The sequence below is a fragment of the Podarcis liolepis genome (genome assembly GCF_965112155.1).
Source record: "Podarcis liolepis genome assembly, chromosome: 2".
In the NCBI taxonomy this organism is placed as follows: domain Eukaryota; kingdom Metazoa; phylum Chordata; class Lepidosauria; order Squamata; family Lacertidae; genus Podarcis; species Podarcis liolepis.
Genome location: NC_139555.1, coordinates 22,511,094 through 22,532,693, shown reverse-complemented (window position 1 = coordinate 22,532,693; position 21,600 = coordinate 22,511,094). Strand labels below are relative to the sequence as shown.

At 43.3% G+C, this 21,600-nt stretch overlaps 1 protein-coding gene across 1 annotated transcript in view; it reads left to right on the top strand.

Annotated features, from left to right (window-relative positions):
- Window positions 1–21,600, top strand: part of ERN1 (endoplasmic reticulum to nucleus signaling 1) — a 69,191-nt gene that overhangs the window by 20,832 nt on the left and 26,759 nt on the right. Inside the window, exons 2-4 of the mRNA XM_083489923.1 lie at window positions 2,398–2,518; window positions 16,262–16,295; window positions 19,928–20,006. Of these exons, the coding sequence (XP_083346049.1) occupies window positions 2,398–2,518; window positions 16,262–16,295; window positions 19,928–20,006 (234 nt within the window). The remainder of the gene's footprint in view (window positions 1–2,397; window positions 2,519–16,261; window positions 16,296–19,927; window positions 20,007–21,600) is intronic.

Below are 21,600 nucleotides of genomic sequence, written 5' to 3'. Positions count from 1 at the left end.
TTCTAAAGTAATGGAATGTGTACAGTGTACATTGTTTGGTTAGAATGTTTTAACATTTGCTGCTTGATTTTGTTTTAAAGCATTGTGCTGCGATACTAGCAAGGTTGAAAATACAAAGCTTTTCAATAACAGAATGCAGTGAGGAGGTGCTTGTTGAGCTGACTTTCTAGGTTGTCCTGAAACAAATTCTGTTGCGGTGGCACAGAAGATACAGCCAGAATTTCGGTCTTCGTGGGTCCTTAGAGATTCTGAGAGAGGCAACTAGTTTCACGTTGCCTTCAATAGTAACTTCAGTTTTAAATAGACTTCTGAAAGTTCCCAGACATGGCAGGTGGCTAAACAGCAAAGCACAGTTATTCAACAGTTGTTTTAAAGGTAGCATTGCAAAATGTTTTTGCTTTGCACTTCTGTTTTTCTGGTGGATTTGGGGTTTGTGTGGAAACTTGGTAAAAAGAAATTCCAAAGTTGGAGCTGCCAGTGAAAACATAATTTACATGTTGTTCCATTTGATTGGCATTGCCACTTGGAGCAATGAATAGTCCAAAACCATTTTGATGCCTGAGAAAACCTTGCCCTCTCCAGAGATTTACAGAAGATAGAAAGAAGTACCGGTATATGAATTATTTGAAGAGCAACTGTAACCAACAAATTACGCTAGTAGGACTACAAGAAGTTTTGTAAGGAGAAATATATGAAGTGTTACAAAGTAGAAAAAGATAGAGATATTGGTTATGAGTTTGAAATGTAATAGGGAAAATAAGAAATGCATACTAAGAGATTAGATTGGAAAATTTTCAGACAGGACTGATGGAAGTAAAAAAAAATTGAATAAGATGTAAAAGAATGTTTAATTACTGTTGAAAATGATATGTTAAAAAACTAATAAGCATTTATTTTAAAAAGAGAGAGAAAACCTTGCCCTCTCCCTCTCACTAATTGGGTACATTGCTCCACTCTTTTACAACTCCTGTGCAGGAGAACTTGCCTGTGGATTGTGCTCCAATTCACCAGATCTGCCCATTTCTGCCCCCTTTAATGGCACCTCAAACCAGCCTGATTCACCTGCCTCTCATTGCTCATTTCCCTCTGTTTCTGTAGTTGGTGCTCAGCGTGACATGAGGGCAAGGAGCCCATGGTTTTCAAACTACTTGACAGACTTGAGTTGCAGGAAGTTGAAATGCCAGTGGGGCTTTTAACTTTTGTTCTGAGTTGAGTTGTTCCAGATTTGGTTATTCCCTTCAGCAAAGGCATCACCAGTTCATTGAGTTTCCTTTCTGGCCGTGTCCTTTCCTCTTGTCATTTGAAACAAATTAAAACAATTCTTTAAAATGATAGTTTAAAAGACTCTTCTTCTTTTTAAGAAGAGTCCTTTTAACTGTCTTTTTAAAGAATTGTTTTAATTTATTTTGACTACTGCAGACCAACACGGCTACCTTCTTGAATCTTGTCTTTTGGTTTGCATGATGTCCCTGAATAATATTAATCCTCATTTATATGTGACTCCCTAAGGATTTAACCTGTCTTATTCTACATTTTTGTATGTGTGTGTGTACATTTGTGTGTGTGTGGTTATAGATGGTAGACATGTAATGGCACCTCTCCCATCTTGGGCTAGGGGACCTGTACTAGCGGGAGATCAGGCCTGGGATTGTTATCCAAACATATGCACCTTGACTATTGAACCTTGTGATTCATTTGCTCTCCTCGCCTCACTGCTGTGCTGGGTGCCCTCATTTTCATGGTGCCCATCCCCAAACAAACCTCTTTTCCCCAAACAAACCTCTTCCTTTATTGGAGAGAAGTGGAAGAATCGTGGTACCTCGTCGGCAACCCTACAATACATTAGAGAATTGCCACAATTGTCTTTTTTTAATAAAAAAAAAACTGAGAGCCTTTGGGGAAAACCAGAATATGGTTGTAGCATTTAGAGTACGGGTCAGCAAACTTTTTCAGCAGGGGGGTGGTACACTGTCCCTCAGACCTTGGGGGGGCTGACTATATTTTTTTGGGGGGGGGATGAATGAATTCCTATGCCCCACAAATAACCCAGAGGTGCATTTTAAATAAAAGGACACATTCTACTCATGGAAAAACATGTTGATTCCCGGACCGTCCACGGGCTGGATTGAGAAGGCGATTGGGCTGGATCCAGCCCCCGGGCCTTAGTTTGCCTACCCTTGATTTAGAGAGACAGTTCAGATCAGGGCTGGTGGCTTGCAGGACGAAGGTCCCAGTCAATGTGTCCAAGTGGCTTTGTGTTAGCCAAAACATATAGGGAGGAATGCAGACCAGTAATTGCATGGGGGATGCTGGTGGTTACAATAATTGTTTTTCCTACAATTCTTAAATTTCCCTGAGTAATTAATGTTTATGTTTTCTTATTTTCCCCTCCCCCAGAACTGTAGTCACGCCAATTCAGTGACCCTGCCAGAAACACTGCTATTTGTTTCAACTCTGGATGGGAGTTTGCATGCCGTTAGCAAAAGGACGGGGTCAATCAAGTGGACTTTAAAAGAAGGTGGGTATGAAAGATGTCATCTTGCCTTCATTTCACTAACTTTGATAACGGCAAAGTCAACATAATGTTGGAAATGGTTCCAGACATTGGAGAAACCCGGCCACATTCTGAACAGCCTGACCCCTTATGCATGTTTACCTGGAGGAAAGTCCTGGCTTCAGATGGCTGACCTCCAAGTGAGTTTGGAGGGGATTGCAGTCTTCTGCAAGTCCCAATGAGCTCAATGGGATTTATTGCCAAGCAAGTGTGCTTTAAGGATGGCAGCTCAAGACTATCTGCTTATCGTGGCGGCTCATCTGCAAGAATCATAGGAAGCTCTGTGGTTTTTAACGTCTGCCTTTAACTCCTTGAAACATTAAGCAAAGTATTGTCATTGTGGGTGTAGCTTCTAAGGTTTTATATCTATGTGGCGGGTGGGTTAATTGCAGCACAAAGTGGAATCACTGTGTTACAAAATGTACATCCATGTTTGGCCTCTTTAAGACCAGCAGTCATGATTTGCGAAGACTTTGTCACCAGAAACCTACAATAAAGGCTCTGCATCTAGGTGCCTGTTCCAGGGCTTCTGGAGTGCTAAGCTTAGACTTTGCTATTAGGGCTGCCTGATGAAGTATAGCCATCTAGTTGCTGCTGTTCTCCATCTAAGAGTGGAAGAAGCTGCCATCTGGATGCGCCATCATTTTGCTTCTCTGATATGAATATTTGTATCTGTAGTGGGGAATATATTGATGCTTGCAAGGGCCATTTCTTAACTGCTGCCACCAGTCTTCTATATTGATAATCCAGGACAGACACATGTTAGGATGAGCATTCCTGACTCACTTCGAGGCCAATTACCTAACTCTTATTGGAGCTCTTCTCTTTGGAAGGCCCATATTAATAATTGTGTAATCTGATTTTGTTTTGGAAATAGCCTAATTGGCTTGAGAGTATAATATCAGGATGTTTATTTGCTTTTTTAAATATTATAAAATACATGGCAGAATATAGCTTGCATAGCAAAGCCTGCTTTTCTTTTCTTTTTACACCCATGGCTTTGGCTTATGCACTGACCAACAATAAGGGACAAGAGATTCCAAGGAGCTGGGATAGGGAAAACACTCCATTTACCGTATTTTTCGCCCTATAGGACGCACTTTTTCCCCTCCAAAAAAGAAGGGGAAATGTGTGTGCGTCCTATGGGGTGAATGCAGGCTTTTGCTGAAGCCTGGAGAGCGAGAGGCGTCGGTGCGCACCAACCCCTCTCGCTCTCCAGGCTTCGCGCACCTCTCCGCAAGCAGCGAGAGCCCAGTGCTGGGCTCCCGCTGCTTGCAGAGAGTTGCCTGCATGCTGAAGCCTGCGCGCGCTGAGCTCAGCGCGTCCAGGCTTCGCGGACCTCTCCGCAAGCAGCAGGAGCCAGCGCCGGGCTCCCATGGCTTGCAGAGAGCTGCCTGTCTAGGGGCTGGGGTCGGGGGAAGCTCGGGCTTCCCCCGCCCCAGCCCCGTGCCTGGGGGGGGGGAAATAATTTTTTCCCCTTTATTCCCCCCCCCCAAAAAAACTAGGTGCGCCTTATGGGACGGTGCGTCCTATAGGGCGAAAAATACGGTACTTTCGTTGCTGACCTTAGTTTTAAAGCAAATGTATTGCGAAATACCACTGCTACATTAGAACAGTCAGACTGGATAATCCAGTTCTATAGAAAGTTTTACTGCATTTGTACTGTTCATTTGGATTCTTATCTGTTGATGCATTGTAAGGTGCTTAATACTCATTGGTTTGGTTCCATATACAAATTAAAAAGTGTTTTGTATGCTAAAAGGAACATTAAGAGTCAGTAACATCAAGGACTTCTTTTGAAAGCTTTCCTGTGTTCCCTGTTATGAAATATCTTGGATCGGGACACTATGGGAATTGAGTTTGCCAGTTACACGCTTCAATGCAGAGCTGTGACATTTGAGACATCTTTGACGGTGACTATTCTGGTATAAGCCTTATCAAATGATGTCCCACCTGTAGTTGAGTTTTCATCCTACTTCTCAGTTTGTTTTAAATACTTATTTCCCAGAGGTTGGCATTCCACATGTTGGGGAAAAACACATGCTGGACTAGATGAATAATTTCTCTCATATCATAGGTTTCTCCTTACATTGTTTTCTTTTTAATATATAGTATTAATCTGCAATGCCTAGCTATATGCTGAGTAAAGGGACGACAACACAGGATATGGGTTTGGGGTTTTGATTTAGTTGGGTGCCTTTGTCACAAAATGTTTATCATGACTGTTGACATGTAAAACATTGATATTATCCAGGATTTTTACAGAGCCAGGAAGGATGTGGGAGAGAGACATGGCCCTGGTAGGAGTAATCTTTACTTCGGAGATTTAAAATAACAAGTTGGTCTTGGTAACTGGCAATTGATAAACTCAAATCAGATAAAAGAAAAATATGCTCTGGCCTTTTGACATTACCTGCAGCAGTGCAAAGCAGTTAAGGTTTCCCTCCTCAGGTATCCTTTGAAAAACCTGAAATGCAGCAATGACTCGAGAAAACACACTTCTCCCTGCTTTAGAGAATATGAAACTGCGAAACAGCGTTCCTGCAAAGCTTTTGGGGCACAACATGATAGTTATTTGCCTATAAAAGTAACTGTTGAACAAGTTTTGCAGTGTATATTTGCGAATTGGACAACTCGGTTCCCCCCCTACTCAATGAGATACTTATGTATGCTTTTTTAGGCCAATGATGGGAATCCTGTAGCCCTCCAATTGTGGCTAGGCTGCATATCCCTCACATTCCCTGATCATTGGTCATGCTGGCCAGGGCTGATTGGAGCTGTAGTCTAGCAACACCTGAAGACCACAGATTCCTCACCTCTGCTTTAGGCCAGTCACAAACACCAGTAGTTTGACAAGAACATGGGATATGCAGTCTTCGCTGTGTGTTGATTGATCCCCTTTTTAAATGATGTAGTTCAACAGGGTTCCATCTACCTAGCAACTTTAAAAAAGCAATTGCTTCATGCAAACATTGTGCTATATAAGTCTACCCTAAATCATGCAAATAAATAGAGAAAGAGGTCGGCTTTGCTCAGAGCAGTATTATACTATTATTCTTTTAGGCTATGTGTCCTATTAACTGGAAATTAGCAGTTTTTGTATATCCTCTTAGAGGCTATAGTTTCCTGAGAATGCTTAATTAAAAGTTTCTGACGGGCACATATGTTAGTCTAGACAAGGCCAGCAAGATGTTGGGAATTTTAGAGCAGGCATGTAATAAACAGGTTGGTAGAGGGCCTGGTACAGGAATATGTTCATAACCTTGCAGACAGAGTCTTATTTTAACTACAGACTGCTAGGGAGCCCAGGGATCTGTGCTGCTAAAACAACAGCCTTTTCCTGTTAAAAATGGGTTACATAGACTATGAACAAGGCAAAAGGAAATTTATTTGCCAGTTTGTCTATAATGGGGAGCAGACATGTAATAGGGGCCTGTATAATAAGGTTCCTGGTTCAATACCTGATATCTCTGCTGAAAAGCATCTTTGGTAACAGGGTTGTGTAAAGTCTTTGGCCACAACCTTGGACAGACAGTGTTGTGCCTGGCAGACAAACAAAATCTAGTATCTGAAAGGGAGAGTTTCTGCATTTGAAGCCGTCCATCATGCATGAATATATGAACCATACTTATCAACAATAGCTTAACAAACATTCCCAGTTAAAATATTTACTGGCTAAAGGTTTGGATGTGCTCTGGAAAGGAAATCAACTTTGCTTCAATCAGTTGGCCCGGTTCGCATGTCACAGCAAACCATAGTTTATGGTTCCTGTGTGTGTACTGACCTGGGCTGTTTCACTGCCCCCCCCCCAGCATATGGAGAATACAAACTACTATAGCAAACTTAGCATTATATGTGAACCAGATAACATTATTTGCTTTGCTTCAGACAAACCTTGATGATAAGGCAAGGTTTGTTCTTGGCTTAGCATTTGTGGTTTGTTTGAGTGAAACAGTGATCCCTGGTTTGGACATAACAGCTATGCCAGGGTTTAGAGTTTGTTTTCTGTGCATACTAGCAGGGAGGAGCAAAGTAGGTGCAATTGGTTGGTACCTGGTTAGCTATGGTGACATGTGAATGCTGCCATTGAAGGAACAAAAACTTTTTAAAAATGTTGCAGTCATAAAAACTAACCTGCCACATTCAAGCAGGCTTTAGCCATGAGGCTTCAAAAGGAGATGTTTAAAGTCAACCTTGAGTATTATAATTTTTTAAAAAATCAAGATAAAGCAGTTTTTGTGACCCTTTCAGGAAAAGAAACTGGAAAAAACTGCCCTGGTCATTGCTCAAGTTCAGTTTTGAGCTGTCTTTCTAACCTGAGCAGCTTATTTCTTCCCAGATGAGATGTTTCTGTCCCTAATCTGTTCACCAAGGCAACTTACAAAGTCAGTTGGTTACTTGCCTTGAGCAATGCCTTGAGTATTATTTGAGCTCTTGAATTCCACAGAGCCACTACCTTTCTTTTAAACACTTGATAAGTCACCACCATGTTCTCTTTCCTTTCTTATTTTTTTATTTAAACCAGTTGTTTCAAACAAATACTTTAGGCCATGGTTCTTCTTTCTCTTGTTCCATTCAGTTGCCTTTGTTTGAACATCCAGATTAATCTTAATTATGCCATATGCCAGGATGGGCAATGTATGGTCTGTGTGCAGAACATCCAGGTGAATTTTAGCTGTTTTCCCTGTGTAAAGGTCAGAGGGGGCAGGGTTTCTGTTGAGGCAGGGGATTAGCTGTGGGAGGAGCTTATCAGAGGCTGCAGGGCAGAGTTGAAGAAGGAGCAAAAAGGGTTTTCTTGTGTGTGTGGCTGATTAGCTGTTTTCCCTGTGTAAAGGTCAGAGGGGGCAGGGTTTCTGTTGAGGCAGGGGATTAGCTGTGGGAGGAGCTTATCAGAGGCTGCAGGGCAGAGTTGAAGAAGGAGCAAAAAGGGTTTTCTTGTGTGTGTGGCTGATTAGCTGTTTTCCCTGTGTAAAGGTCAGAGGGGGCAGGGTTTCTGTTGAGGCAGGGGATTAGCTGTGGGAGGAGCTTATCAGAGGCTGCAGGGCAGCGGCGCGCGCCTAGCGGCGCGCGCAGTTATACCCATCTTTTAGATTTAGGGGAGCTAGTCTCAAACGTTTGTGGGGGAGACCTAGGTGTTTTGTGTGTGTGTGTGTGTGTGTGGAGGGGAAGTTATTTGTCCTGTCCTCAAGCTTTTTATGATGGAGGACCTCTGTAGCCACCCCGAACGACACGATCTCAAGATGGAAGGGGAGGGAACAGCTGCAGTCGCCTGCGATTCCTGCGCAATGTTTGCCATCTTGCCAAAGGTTGCAGGCAGCTTTACCTGCAGCAATTGCATGTTGATTGCCCTTTTAAAAGACAAAGTTCAGCAACTGGAGGAACGTGTAGCTACGCTCCAAAGAATTAGAGAGCTGGAGCTCTTCTTGGAAGCAACAGAGCACACCGTCTCCACCAGAGAGGAGACAGGGGACTCCCCTGAGAAGGAGGATAGTTCAGCAACACAGGAGCCAGATATATGGAGAAACGTGACTCAAAGAAGTAGGAGGCCCAGGGTTCACTCTGATTGTTTAGAAATACACAATCGCTTTGAGGTCCTCTCCCCTAGCATGGAAGACGAAGAGCAGACTCCATTTGAGGATCTCTCCCTCATTACAGTCGATCAGGTATATGAAGACGAGCAGCAAAGTCAGTCCTCAGGGAATGTGCAGGCGACCTTGGAACAGACAGCTCACAGAAGTACCCCGACCAAACCCAAGAGGAGGCGTGTAGTGGTGATAGGGGATTCCCTACTGAGGGGAACAGAAGCAGTGATCTGTGGGCCTGACAAGATGTCTCGGGAAGTGTGCTGTCTCCCCGGGGCTAAGATCCAAGATGTAACTGAACGACTGCAAAAAATCATAAAACCCACTGACGAATACCCCTTCCTCTTGGTTCATGTGGGAACCAATGACACTGCAAACAATAGCCTCCAGAAGATCAAAAGAGACTACGAGGCTCTCGGCAGGAAATTGAAGCAACTAAATGCACAAATTGTCATCTCGTCTGTCCTCCCAGTTGAACGACGTGGCCCAGGGAGAGAGGGGAAAATAGTGGAAGTGAACAGCTGGCTTCGCAAATGGTGTAAACAGGAACGGTTTGGATTCTTAGATCACGGACTGCAGTTTCTTGAAGATGGACTTCTGGCAAGTGATGGGCTGCACCTCACAACGGTTGGGAGAAATGTTTTTGCCAAAAATCTCAGAAACCTCATCAGGAGGGCTTTAAACTGACTAATGTGGGGGAGGGAGACAGTGCTCCTGAAGGTAGGAGTCTATCAATTAATGAAGATGATCATCCAAATGTCATAGACCAAATGGAGCAAACAGCACGCGGACCTAGTGGAGGGAGGAAAAAATCCTTAAATAAGAGACACGGGGGAATGATTAATGGACTTCAATGTCTGTACACTAATGCGCAAAGCATGGGAAATAAACAAGATGAGCTTGAGCTCTTGGTACAGCAAACTAAATATGACATAATAGGCATCACTGAAACCTGGTGGGATAAGTCCCACGATTGGAATGTAATAATGGGGGGATACAATCTATTTCAGAGAAACAGACCAGACAAGAAAGGAGGAGGAGTGGCGTTATATGTCAGGGATGTGTATACCTGTGAAGAGATCCAAGATTTAGAACCTCAAAGCCAAAGTGAGAGCATTTGGGTCAAAATTAAGGGAGAGAAGAATAACAGAGACCTCATTGTGGGAGTTTACTATAGATCCCCAAGCCAAACGGAGGACATAGATGCTGCCTTCCTGGAACAGATGGCCAAGCATGCAAAAGGAAGGGAGATAGTAGTAATGGGGGACTTCAATTACCCGGATATTTGTTGGACGTCAAACTCAGCCAAGAGCATAAGGTCAAACAGATTCCTCACTGGCCTTGCAGACAACTTCATTGTCCAGAAAGTGGGAGAAGCAACAAGAGGAACAGCCATTTTAGATCTGGTCCTAACCAATGTTGATGACCTGGTTAGTGGGGTAGATGTGGAAGGATCATTAGGCGCGAGTGATCATGCTCTTCTAAAGTTTACTATACAGCGGAAAGTAGCAGCCAAGCATACTAGGACTCAATTTCTTGACTTTAAGAAAGCCGACTTCATAAAACTTAGGGAAGTGCTGGGTGAGATCCCATGGACAGCAATACTAAAAGGAAAGGGAGTTCATGATGGCTGGGAGTTTGTTAAGAGGGAGATAGTAAAAGCACAACGTCAGGCAATACCAATGAGACGAAAACATGGAAGGTGCCTAAAGAAACCAGGGTGGCTATCTAAAGAACTTTTAACTGAATTAAGATTAAAAAAGGATGTGTACAAAAAATGGAAAAGGGGGGAAACCACCAAAGAGGAATCCAAACAAATAGCCAGCACGTGTAGACACAAAGTCAGAAAAGCTAAAGCACAGAATGAACTCAAGCTTGCTAGAGAGGTTAAAAGCAACAAAAAAGGCTTTTATGGGTATGTTCGTAGCAAAAGGAAGAACAAAGAAACAGTGGGGTCACTCAGAGGAGAAGATGGTGAAATGCAAACAGGGGACACAGAAAGGGCTGAACTCCTCAATGCCTTCTTTGCCTCAGTCTTCTCCGATAAAGAAAACAATGCCCGACCTGAAGAATTTGGAGCAAATGATTCAGCAAAGGAAACACAGCCCAGAATAACTAAGGAGATAGTACAAGAATATTTGGCTAGATTAGATGTATTCAAGTCTCCAGGGCCAGATGAACTGCATCCAAGAGTATTAAAAGAACTGGCAGATGTGATCTCAGAACCACTGGCAGTCATCTTTGAGAATTCCTGGAGAACAGGCGAAGTCCCGGCAGACTGGAGGAGGGCAAATGTTGTCCCTATTTTCAAAAAGGGGAAAAGAGAGGACCCAAATAATTACCGCCCAGTCAGTCTGACATCAATAGCAGGGAAGATTCTGGAACAGATCATTAAGCAAACAGTCTGTGAGCACCTAGAAAGGAATGCTGTGATCACCAATAGTCAGCATGGATTTCTGAAAAATAAGTCATGTCAGACTAACCTGATCTCGTTTTTTGACAGAATTACAAGCCTGGTAGATGAAGGGAACGCAGTGGATCTAGCCTACCTTGATTTCAGCAAGGCATTTGACAAGGTGCCCCATGATATTCTTGTAAAGAAGCTGGTAAAATGCGGTCTTGACTATGCTACCACTCAGTGGATTTGTAACTGGCTGACTGACCGAACCCAAAGGGTGCTCATCAATGGTTCCTCTTCATCCTGGAGAAGAGTGACTAGTGGGGTGCCACAGGGTTCTGTCTTGGGCCCGGTCTTATTCAACATCTTTATCAACGACTTGGATGATGGACTCAAGGGCATCCTGATCAAATTTGCAGATGACACCAAACTGGGAGGGGTGGCTAACACCCCAGAGGACAGGATCACACTTCAAAACGACCTTGACAGATTAGAGAACTGGGCAAAAGCAAACAAGATGAATTTTAACAGGGAGAAATGTAAAGTATTGCACTTGGGCAAAAAAAATGAGAGGCACAAATACAAGATGGGTGACACCTGGCTTGAGAGCAGTGCATGTGAAAAGGATCTAGGAGTCTTGGTTGACCACAAACTTGACATGAGCCAACAGTGTGACGCGGCAGCTAAAAAAGCCAATGCAATTCTGGGCTGCATCAATAGGAGTATAGCATCTAGATCAAGGGAAGTAATAGTGCCACTGTATTCTGCTCTGGTCAGACCACATCTGGAGTACTGTGTCCAGTTCTGGGCACCACAATTCAAGAAGGACACTGACAAACTGGAACGGGTCCAGAGGAGGGCAACCAAAATGGTCAAAGGCCTGGAAACGATGCCTTATGAGGAACGGCTAAGGGAGCTGGGCATGTTTAGCCTGGAGAAGAGGAGGTTAAGGGGTGATATGATAGCCATGTTCAAATATATAAAAGGATGTCACATAGAGGAGGGAGAAAGGTTGTTTTCTGCTGCTCCAGAGAAGCGGACACGGAGCAATGGATCCAAACTACAAGAAAGAAGATTCCACCTAAACATTAGGAAGAACTTCCTGACAGTAAGAGCTGTTCGACAGTGGAATTTGCTGCCAAGGAGTGTGGTGGAGTCTCCTACTTTGGAGGTCTTTAAGCAGAGGCTTGACAACCATATGTCAGGAGTGCTCTGATGGTGTTTCCTGCTTGGCAGGGGGTTGGACTCGATGGCCCTTGTGGTCTCTTCCAACTCTATGATTCTATGATTCTATGATTCTATGATTCTAATTTTGCTTGGCTCTTCTAGCTACTAGTAAGGTCAATAATCTCAGTTCTCTGGATGTTGTTCCTTATGTAGCCAAAATGCTACTAGAGGGAAGGTATCAACAGGCTTGGGAATACCCACAGTTCCAGAAGTGTTTTTTTTGTTGTTGTTGTTTTTTAAAGCTTGGGAGGTGAGAAACCTCCTGGTAAGTTTCCTCTGGAGATGGGGTGTGGAATGGAGTACCCTGGAAAGGGCATGGCTAGCTGGTTCGGACCTGAATTCCACACAGCAACATGTTGTTGCAGATCCCCTTTGTTTCTTTCCTGAAACATCTCTCTCACCCTTATTGTTTCTGACAGCAACTCAAAAACATGGGATACTTATGTATCCTAAAGATTCAGAATTAAAAAGCCTGATTGTCAACTGCTGTGGGGCTTGTTTGTTTGTTTGTTTGCTACAATAAAGCATTATATAACTTATGAAATAAATTAAAAAACCCCTCGATTTGTAGGAGGGGAGATATCTTCAGAATTTTAAAGTTCATGGTTTTACGAGTAAAGTGGTACCTCGGGTTACAGACGCTTCAGGTTACTTACGCTTCAGGTTACAGACTCCGCTAACCCAGAAATAGTACCTCAGGTTAAGAACTTTACTTCAGAATTAGAACAGAAATCATGCGGCGACAGCGGGAGGCCCCATTAGCTAAAGTGGTACCTCAAGTTAAGAACAGTTTCAGGTTAAGAACGGACCCCCAGAACGAATTACGTTCTTAACCCGAGGTACCACTGTACTTTGGACGTTGGCCAAGGTCAGATCTGTTGAGGGTGTTCAGGGTCTGTTCAGAAAGATTGTTGTCTAGACTGAGCCTTTTGGATCCTACTAGTTGAAAACAAGGCCTAATACTTGCATCTTCAGTTCCACTATTAAGGAACTGTGGGAATGTAACATAATACAAGCAAAAATATTTGGTAATCCTTCATCATTGTCATGCATCAGTGAAATTTGTACTGCCATGGACGTGCTTGAGATTTGAAGAGCCTAAAAGGCAGCAACAAAAAACAGGCAAAGTACTGTTCCTCTGTCACACTATTTTGGAACGACCGTCAGCTTGAATGTGTGGGCTCTGGGCTGGGTTGTCCTCTGGTTTAGGATGGGTTGAGGCACCATTTGAGATGTGTGTTTAAGAAAAGAAAAGGAAAAAGAGGAAAGGTGGGGGCAAAGAAAAAGACCTGCAGAAAGAGGCGGGCATATGACTAGCTAAAAATTACCGTATTTTTTGCTCTATAGGATGCACTTTTTCCCTCCTAAAAAGCAAGGGAAAATTTGTGTGCGTACTATGGAGCGAATGCGGGGGGAGGCAGGCGGGAAAAGCCCCCCACCTCCCAGAAAAGCCAGGAGAAGCCGTGCAGCCCTTTTAAAGAGCGCGCGGCTTCTGCCAGTTTTGCGGGAGGTGGGGGCTTTTGCGAGAGGTGAGGAAATTTCCCCACCTCCTAGAAAAGCCAGCAGAAGCCGCGCAGCCCCTTTAAAGAGCGCACGGCATCTGCGGGAGGTGGGGGAATTCCCCCACCTCTCGCAAAAGCAGGAAGAAGGTCTGGGAGAAGCTGCTCCCAGAGCTGGGGGGGGTGTCATATTTTCCCCCCTTGATTTCCCCCTCTGAGAACTAGGTGCGCCCTATGGTCAGGTGCGCCCTATGGAGCGAAAAATACGGTAAATGGATCCTCAGATTGGGGGTCCAGATGGGTGCTTGGTCTGAAAGTGATAAAAAAAACCCCACTAATGCATAAAGCTATATCCTACACTTCCATGTACGTATGTGAAAACAGTGGCTGTACAATAATGCATGTGAAAGACCTGGCTGCCTGTTCTGCCTTGTGTACACATGGTGGAAAAACCAACAAACACAGTAGGCGATAGGTTGCTGCTGTTTGGGCACATGGCAAAACAGACGTTTGTGGCATCCTACCGAGATTAAATGTGCCTTTATAAAAGTTGTTTGGCAAGCAGGAATTGAACAGGGATGGCATTAGCTACTGGTGTGGAGATCCAGTAATGGGAGGAAACATGAACAGCTAAGCTTTGCCAGCAAAAGGTGGCAGCCCTGATTATGCAGAAGAGATTGCCTGGCACAAAGCAGTCCGGAGCCTGCCTGTAAGAGGCCTGCCTGTTCGTATTTCTTTGCTCTTGCATCATTTTGTTTGCTTGAGGAGGAAGCTGATCTAAAAACGTTTGTAGCAGCAGATATTGTTTGCTTGTAGACCTGGGGTGTTTTTTTTTTTACTCACTGTACTTACTGCTTTAATCTGCTGAGGCCAGGGTTTTCTGTTAAAAATCTCTTCTTTCTAATTTTTTCCAAAGACTCAAAATTATTCCAGGCAAGTGATGTTGCAGCAGTGTGCCTGTCTTCTGTGTGTTTTCCACTTAACAGGCAATAGAAGGAGAGAGAAAACACTTCAGGCTTGTACAGCTGTTGAATGAAAGCACTAGTGGAAGCATATGTCTGTTTACTAGGAAGTAAGTCCTATCCTTTCAGTGGGACTTACTCCAAGTAAGTGTGCATTAGATGTAATCCTTAAACAATTTGCGTGTGCGCGCGCGTGCACACACACACATTTTTATTTCCCTTCCCCCTCAAACTTATGTGACAAATACATTTTTAGTGCCCAAAGCTTTTTCAGAAGCACAGGTCAGAGGCGATAATGTTTCTGAGGAGCAGTTGCTGGAAACCAGAGGAGGGGACAGTGGTCAGATCCTGCTTTGTGGGGCTTCCTGTAGTCATCTGGTTAGACATTGTGAGATCCAGATGGTGGTTTAGATGGGCCTCTGGCCCGATCCTGCACTGTTCTTCTTGCATTCTTAAATTCGCTTCAACTCACTGGGGTCCTTTTGTGATCTTGTGGCGTTGCTCTTCTGCGAGCAGCTGATAGCGGAATTAAAATAACACCATATTCCCCATTCCATTCCCCAGACGCAAGATCCTAATATATGTGTAGCAAGTTCATTTTCAGCAAAGATCCAGCTTCTCTATTTGTAATCAATTTTTTTTTTATTTTCCACATTTGTAACAAATCTAACATATAAAAGGCACAAAACAAAACACATTACAATGCTAAAAGAAAGAAAAATAAAAACACTTATAACTTCTAAAATCCAAATTAACTTTCATTGTTATCGACTTCCTCAAATCCCCCCAACTGAATTTCATTGTGACACCTTTGTAACAGTTCTCCAAGATCATCTTTCTAATAAAATTAACTCCTTCAATTTACTATCTTCATCTCTTTTCTTATTGGCGTAAATTCAAAAGATCCAGCTTCTCTCCGCTCTTGGCTCTTTAATTAGTGGTTTCCTTCCTGCAACTTTCTTTTAAAGTGGCTTATGTCCCTTAGCTGAGGAGAAACATGGGGAAACACTAAAAAGAAAAAAGTAGACTGGCAATGATGAGGTAAACGGTTGCCCATTCTGGAGGAAACTGCTACAGTCAGAGAGAGGAACTGAGCGCTATTCACAAAGCATCCCTCTCTCCAAATCTTGTCTCTTGAAATGATCTTCAATGCAGGTGATATTCTGCCCCTCACACTTACCAGCTTTCCATCAGCTCTCTGTTTTCTTGAACATTACAGTGCATCTATTACTCCGTGACAAGGGAACAGATCCTTAAGTTTCTGGGAAGTTTAGTGGAGTCAAGGGCCATACAGTGATACCTCAGGTTACATATGCTTCAGGTTACATACGATTCAGGTTACAGACTCCGCTAACCCAAAAATAGTACCTCAGGTTAAGAACTTTGCTTCAGGATGAGAACAGAAATCACGCACTGGCGGCAGCAGCGGGAGGCCCCATTAGCTAAAGTGGTGCTTCAGGTTAAGAACAGTTTCAGGTTAAGAACGGACCTCCAGAATGAATTAAGTTCTTAACCTGAGGTACCACTGTACAGTGCAATCGGCATAAATTATACAGTGGTACCTCGGGTTAGCGGAGTCTGTAACCTGAAGCGTATGTAACCTGAAGCATTTGTAACGCGAGGTACCACAGTAATTTGCAATAATAAGATAAGTAAAGACAGGTTTCTGCTGCAAAGAACTTTCAACTGTTTTTTAATGGTACGTAATAGGGGAAGGGGCAAAAGAGATAAAATAGTTGAGTAGGTGGGACAAAATGAGACAAGCTAACAAATGATACGTGTGAACAGTGAGCTGGATGGGGGGGGGAAACTTTCCAAACTCAGAAACGTTCCAGTTCAAGGCCCACATTATACTCAGGCCTCTGCCCAGCCTTTCCTTCTTGGGTCTTGTTATTATTGGGACTTGGTTCCTGCAAACCTGTAATCTCCTCGTCAGGTGAAGCAGGTGACGGCAGCTTTATCATAGACTACAGGCTTGATGTGAGGTCAGGATGTTGAATTGCTTTCACCTCAACTTTTCTCTGTTTTTGTTTCTGCAGATCCTGTACTTCAGGTGCCCCTACATGTGGAAGAGTAAGTCTATTCTCTTTCTTTCTCCCCCCTCCGCCCCTGATTCCTGCAGATACAAACCTGGACAAGTCGCCCAGGCAAGCGCTTTAAAGTTACAGGGGTGGTCAGTAAATTAGCCCAGGTAGCTGATGCAAAGATCCCAATTCAGTAAGATGAATAATGTGCTTGCCAACGATAGGATATGAATGCAGGAGGGAAAGATGTTTCCAATCCATTCCATCCTCAGAATCTCTCTATGCTGAACTCGGGAGAGAAAGGGGGAAGACTCCAGAACTCTAGAAGAGATCAGAAGGCTGCTTTTGCCATAATCTGGTATTTTTGGATTACCAGTTGAATATTTACACTAGGAAACGGAGACAAATCAGTCCTTGTTCCATTCTGAGGCTCACTTAGCCCACAAACAAACAAACTTTGTCTTCCCAATAGACTGTGAGTTAGGTAGAAAAGGTGGTTCTTCTTCTTGCAAAGTGATTTTCATTTGTGCAAGTTGTCTCTGATTTCCATTTCTCTCCTCTTTGCCGATGCAGCCCTAATACTTCCCACACTGTTTCTGAGGATCCACTGACCCCCAGGACAGGCTTTGTGGGAAAAGGGGCAAAAGACCAAAATAGAAGAGAGATGTGGGAAAGCCTCATTCTGCAAGCACTTTCATAGTTCTTAGCCCTAGGCTTCTAAAAATCCTTGGCCATATTTCCATTTTAAGTAGGTTGCCTGGGCCTGTTTAGCAGCTTGTTCTGAGCATATTAATTTGGGAGCAAGTTTCATTGTCTTCTAATTGAGCACACTTAGTTATTGTGCTGTAAAAGTGATTTTTTTAGTTGCATTTCATTACAGAGATGCCGGGAAGCCTTATGCTGACATTGTGCTTTCCAGAATATTATTTTATTTAAACGAATGCCCTATAGCTAGTTGATCTCGCCAGCTTTTTACTTGGCCTGTGGCCATACTTTTAACTAAATCAGAAATTAACACACTGGGAACTTTTTTTAGTGTCTTAACTGGAAGAAAATTCACAAGTTAAATTTCTGCACATCAGGCTGCTGTTAAAGCCAGCAGCGCAAGACGAGTAAAACATGTTAACTTACAGTAAGTGTGGTTTGTTTTGATGTCATTTAGGAGAAGCGTTATTGCAAACATTCCCTAGAACTAAAATATAACCTGGCTTGTCCAAAATGTAGTCACCCTTATAAGAATATTGTGGTGGAGAACAACATGGTCTCTCAAGACCAGGGCTCCATATTGCCATGGAAAGTATTCTAAGATTTAATTTTCAAAATGGCACAACCTACTGCAAACTAGTTTCCAAACATACATAACAGAATAAAAACCTGTGTGTACCAATTCCAAATTGTGACTGTAACTAAGCTGTCATCATCAAGTTATTTCACGTAACATGTCTTGGTAATTGAAGTCGATGTTGCTATTCAGATATAACAAATTTCAGAACGATAAACCATGGCTTTACCCAGCTGGAAACAGATGTTCACATGCTTCCTTCTCCCTTCTGCTGTACACCTTATTTCCAGACGTAAACCAGTTTCCTATTATGTCCAAACAGGGAAATAGCGGCCACTTGTTCTCTCCTCCCTTCTCTTTTGATCTGAAATCTGATATTTCCATACTTTCCTGTGACATTTGGGCAATCCCTACAAGCCAGGATATCAAACCAGAATTTGATTTGGGCAATCCCTACAAGCCAGGTTATCAAACCAGAATTTGATCCTGGTTTGATATCCAAGTTTATGGAGAAATCTTAAACCATAATCTCTCCATTCAAGATTTCCCCATAAACTTGGATATCAAACCAGAATCAAATTCTGGTTTGATATCCTGGCTTGTAGGGATTGCCCAAACCACAATTTAAGAAGGGTGGCTTACACCATCGTCAAATTGATTGTATTAATCATCGCAGCAATAACTAAAACCATTAACATAGTACAGCAGGCAAAACAAATTCGGTTAAACACCAGATTACCTTCTCCCCAAAGCCAGAATGAACAAATGCACCTTTAACATTTTCACAGTGGGCAAGGCAGATACAATTCCCCCCTCCCTTTTGGTTACCCTTTCCTATACGGAGGTACCTCGGAAGTCAAACGGAATCTGTTCCGGAAATCTGTTCAACTTCCAAAACGTTTGGAAACCAAGGCACGGCTTCTGATTGGCTGCAGGAACATCCTGCAGCCAATCGGAAGCTGCGTCGGATGTTCGGGTTCCAAAGAACGTTCGCAATCTGGAACACTCACTGCCAGGTTTGCAGCTTTTGGGAGCCAAAACGTTTGACTCACAAGATCCAAGGTACGACTGCAGTCTTTTACAGAATGTCCAAGATATTTATCTTTGAAGCACAAAGTTGAGTCCTGTCTGGCATAGGTAGCTGGAAGAATGGACTGTGCTTCGTCAGGGTGCAAGGCGAGGGGTGCCATTTTTCATGCCTGCCTGCATTAACAAAACAAACACAATAGCATGTGGGCTGCACTCAGAGCCGGCCCACCCATTAGGCGGGATCGGGCGGCACCCGCAAGGGGCAGCACCCCTGTTCTGCCACCCAGGGGTAGAGAGGGACTGGTGGCAAAGCTCTGTGAAATGCCGGCCATCCTGCCAGGTCAGCTACGGGGGGGGGCACTCCGCTTCTCAGCTTTGCTGCCAGGGTGGTTGTGGAGCTCCCCCCACCACACCCTGGCAGTGTGGCAGGTGCTGAAACACCTTGGGCTGCCCCCAGCTGGGCTAAACCCTTTCCTTCTGGAGTTCTAGCATTTTTGCTTTTTGTTCTACTTGGGTGATGTTTTTCATACCGGAGAGCATTCAAAATGGCATCCTTCAATCTGAAGTTGTGCAGCCTTGCTCTGCACCCCAGAACTCTTATTATTTTCTCTAGTTGCATGTGTAGATTAGGGCTCCCCCCTTTTTTAAAAAAATCAGTAGTTAGAATTCTACTTTACTCTAATTATTCGGGTGAGAATAAAGACCCTTAGCCATAAAGTGCATTTAGATTTGTACTCTTCTGTCAGCTAACAAATTACAGCCCTTTGTGGTACTAGATCTGAAGATAAAAAAATTCCTTCCAGTAGCACCTTAAAGACCAACTAAGTTAGTTCTTGGTATGAGCTTTCGTGTGCATGCACACTTCTTCAGATACACTGAAACAGAATCTGAAGAAGTGTGCATCTGAAGAAGAAGTGTATCTGAAGAAGTGTGCATGCACACAAAAGCTCATACCAAGAACTAACTTAGTTGGTCTTTAAGGTGCTACTGGAAGGAATTTTTTTATTTTGACTATGGCAGACCAACACGGCTACCTATCTGTAACTAGATCTGAAAATTTATGGAAACAGCAATGTACTTAAAATAAAGGAATGTTTTCAGGAAGGAGCACTGAAGACTGGAACAGAGTCATTCAATGGAAAGGTGGCACGTTGCTTGCAAAATGACTGTGTTTATCCCGTCCCACATGGGACTGGATCTCTGGTGGTTTCATGTGCTGTGCCAAGTTAAAAAATAAATAAATCACATTTTACTTTTCCCCCCTAAAGAGAAAGAGAGAAGTAGCTACCTTCACCAGGAAGCAAAAACTGAATACTGTTGTGCTCACCCCCAATTCACAACATTAATTGCTGTTTTAATAACTTCTTAAGTCCTAGACCAGCCTTTCTTCCCGATCCGAATGATGGAAGTCTGTACACGCTTGGTGGCAAGAATAATGAAGGCTTGACCGTACGTATAACCTAATCAGACAATAGCTGCATTGTTTCAATAGAATAAGACACACGGCGACACAAGCCATGCTTTCTTTTAGCACACTCAAAGGCTATCCCTGCTGCTCAGAGCATGTCTTTTCTACCAGCTTTGATTTTGTTAAAAAGTAACTCTGCAGAAAGAAGCATGTCTATCCTTCAAAGAACATCCTTTACCTATACCTATGTATATCCCAGTGCATGTGAACAAATCTAGTCTTGTGGTTGAAAGTTTTCCCATTCTGGTTCAGGGGCCAAGGGTGTCATAGTTCACCAATTCATACATAACTGAAAACTTGAGATTTGCCTGAACTTAGAAGTTCGATGGGAAAATTGGAACAGGCTGGGATGGGGGTAAGAAAGGGCAGGAAGAATTGTAAGCCTAGTTGTCCTTTGGTGTTACGTTAGAATCAGCCTTGTGTAGCGAAAGGGAAAAGATGCATCATATGCAAACATAACCAGGGAGTGTGGCGTTCTTTGTTCAAACAAGGAACAGACCCACAAACAAATCTACTTACTATTCCTCTAGGCAGCAGACGTATCCATCGATAGTCACGTCGTGCAGAGATTTAGGCAGTTCTTGCACTTACCAGAATCATGTCCTACTTTGGCAATTAGCTAATCAGATTGTCAAGTTTTGGCGCCAACTTTGGGAACCTGTTTCCAAGAATTGATACACCCACATCATGGTGCCAGCTTTTCTGGATTCCCAGACACTTGCTGCAAGAGCAGGAAGGAACCGAACCCTTTACGGAGTTCATTGTGAGCTTCATGAACATGTTTCTGGCTTTATAATATGTCTAGTTTACGGGAGTCTTATCAGACACTTTGGATAATTTTTCAGTTTTATTACACATGCAGCAATTTGCAAGAGATTAACCCGTTCTTGGGCACTTAATTACAGCCTTAAGGCTTAAAATTACACTTAAAATTACACTATTAAGCAACCTTGTCAAGAACTACAACTTATTCCAGGAATACCTGGGTCCCTTATTTTGTATTGCTTCCAGTATTAATTTCAGTGCATGCTGCCTCTGTAGTTCTTTCCAAATAGATGGAGTGTTAAACAGCCATGATCAGACACCCCTACAGGCACTCGTTGCATAGTTGCTTCAGAGCTGCAGTTTTTTGTGATGAAATAAAAGAGATAAATAATGGCTTCGGGTGAGTTTCTTTTCCTCAATCTGTTACAACTTCCTCAATATAGGGGCAGCAAATAAATATTTTCTCTCGCATGCACCAAAAAACACAGAGAGGGAGCAAAATGTCCTGCAAGCACAAGGCAATCCCTGGTATTGCCAGGGCTGCTTGTTGTTAAGAACCAGGTAGAAAGACCTCTCTCTGTCCAAGAGTCTCTGCAAGGGCTACATGAGCAATGGAGCTGGCATATGGCAGTGGCTTGTATTCCCGATGCGCCCGTTGTTTTTTGTGTAGGTGGCAGACTTTTCCTGAATATTCTTTCTTTTGATCTCTTCTGCCCTTTTGAATGTTGATAAAAGTTACATAGTGGAAGGGCACCCTTCTGGACTTTGGAAAGTACATTAAGGTCCTGGGGGTAGCTGCTACGCTACATT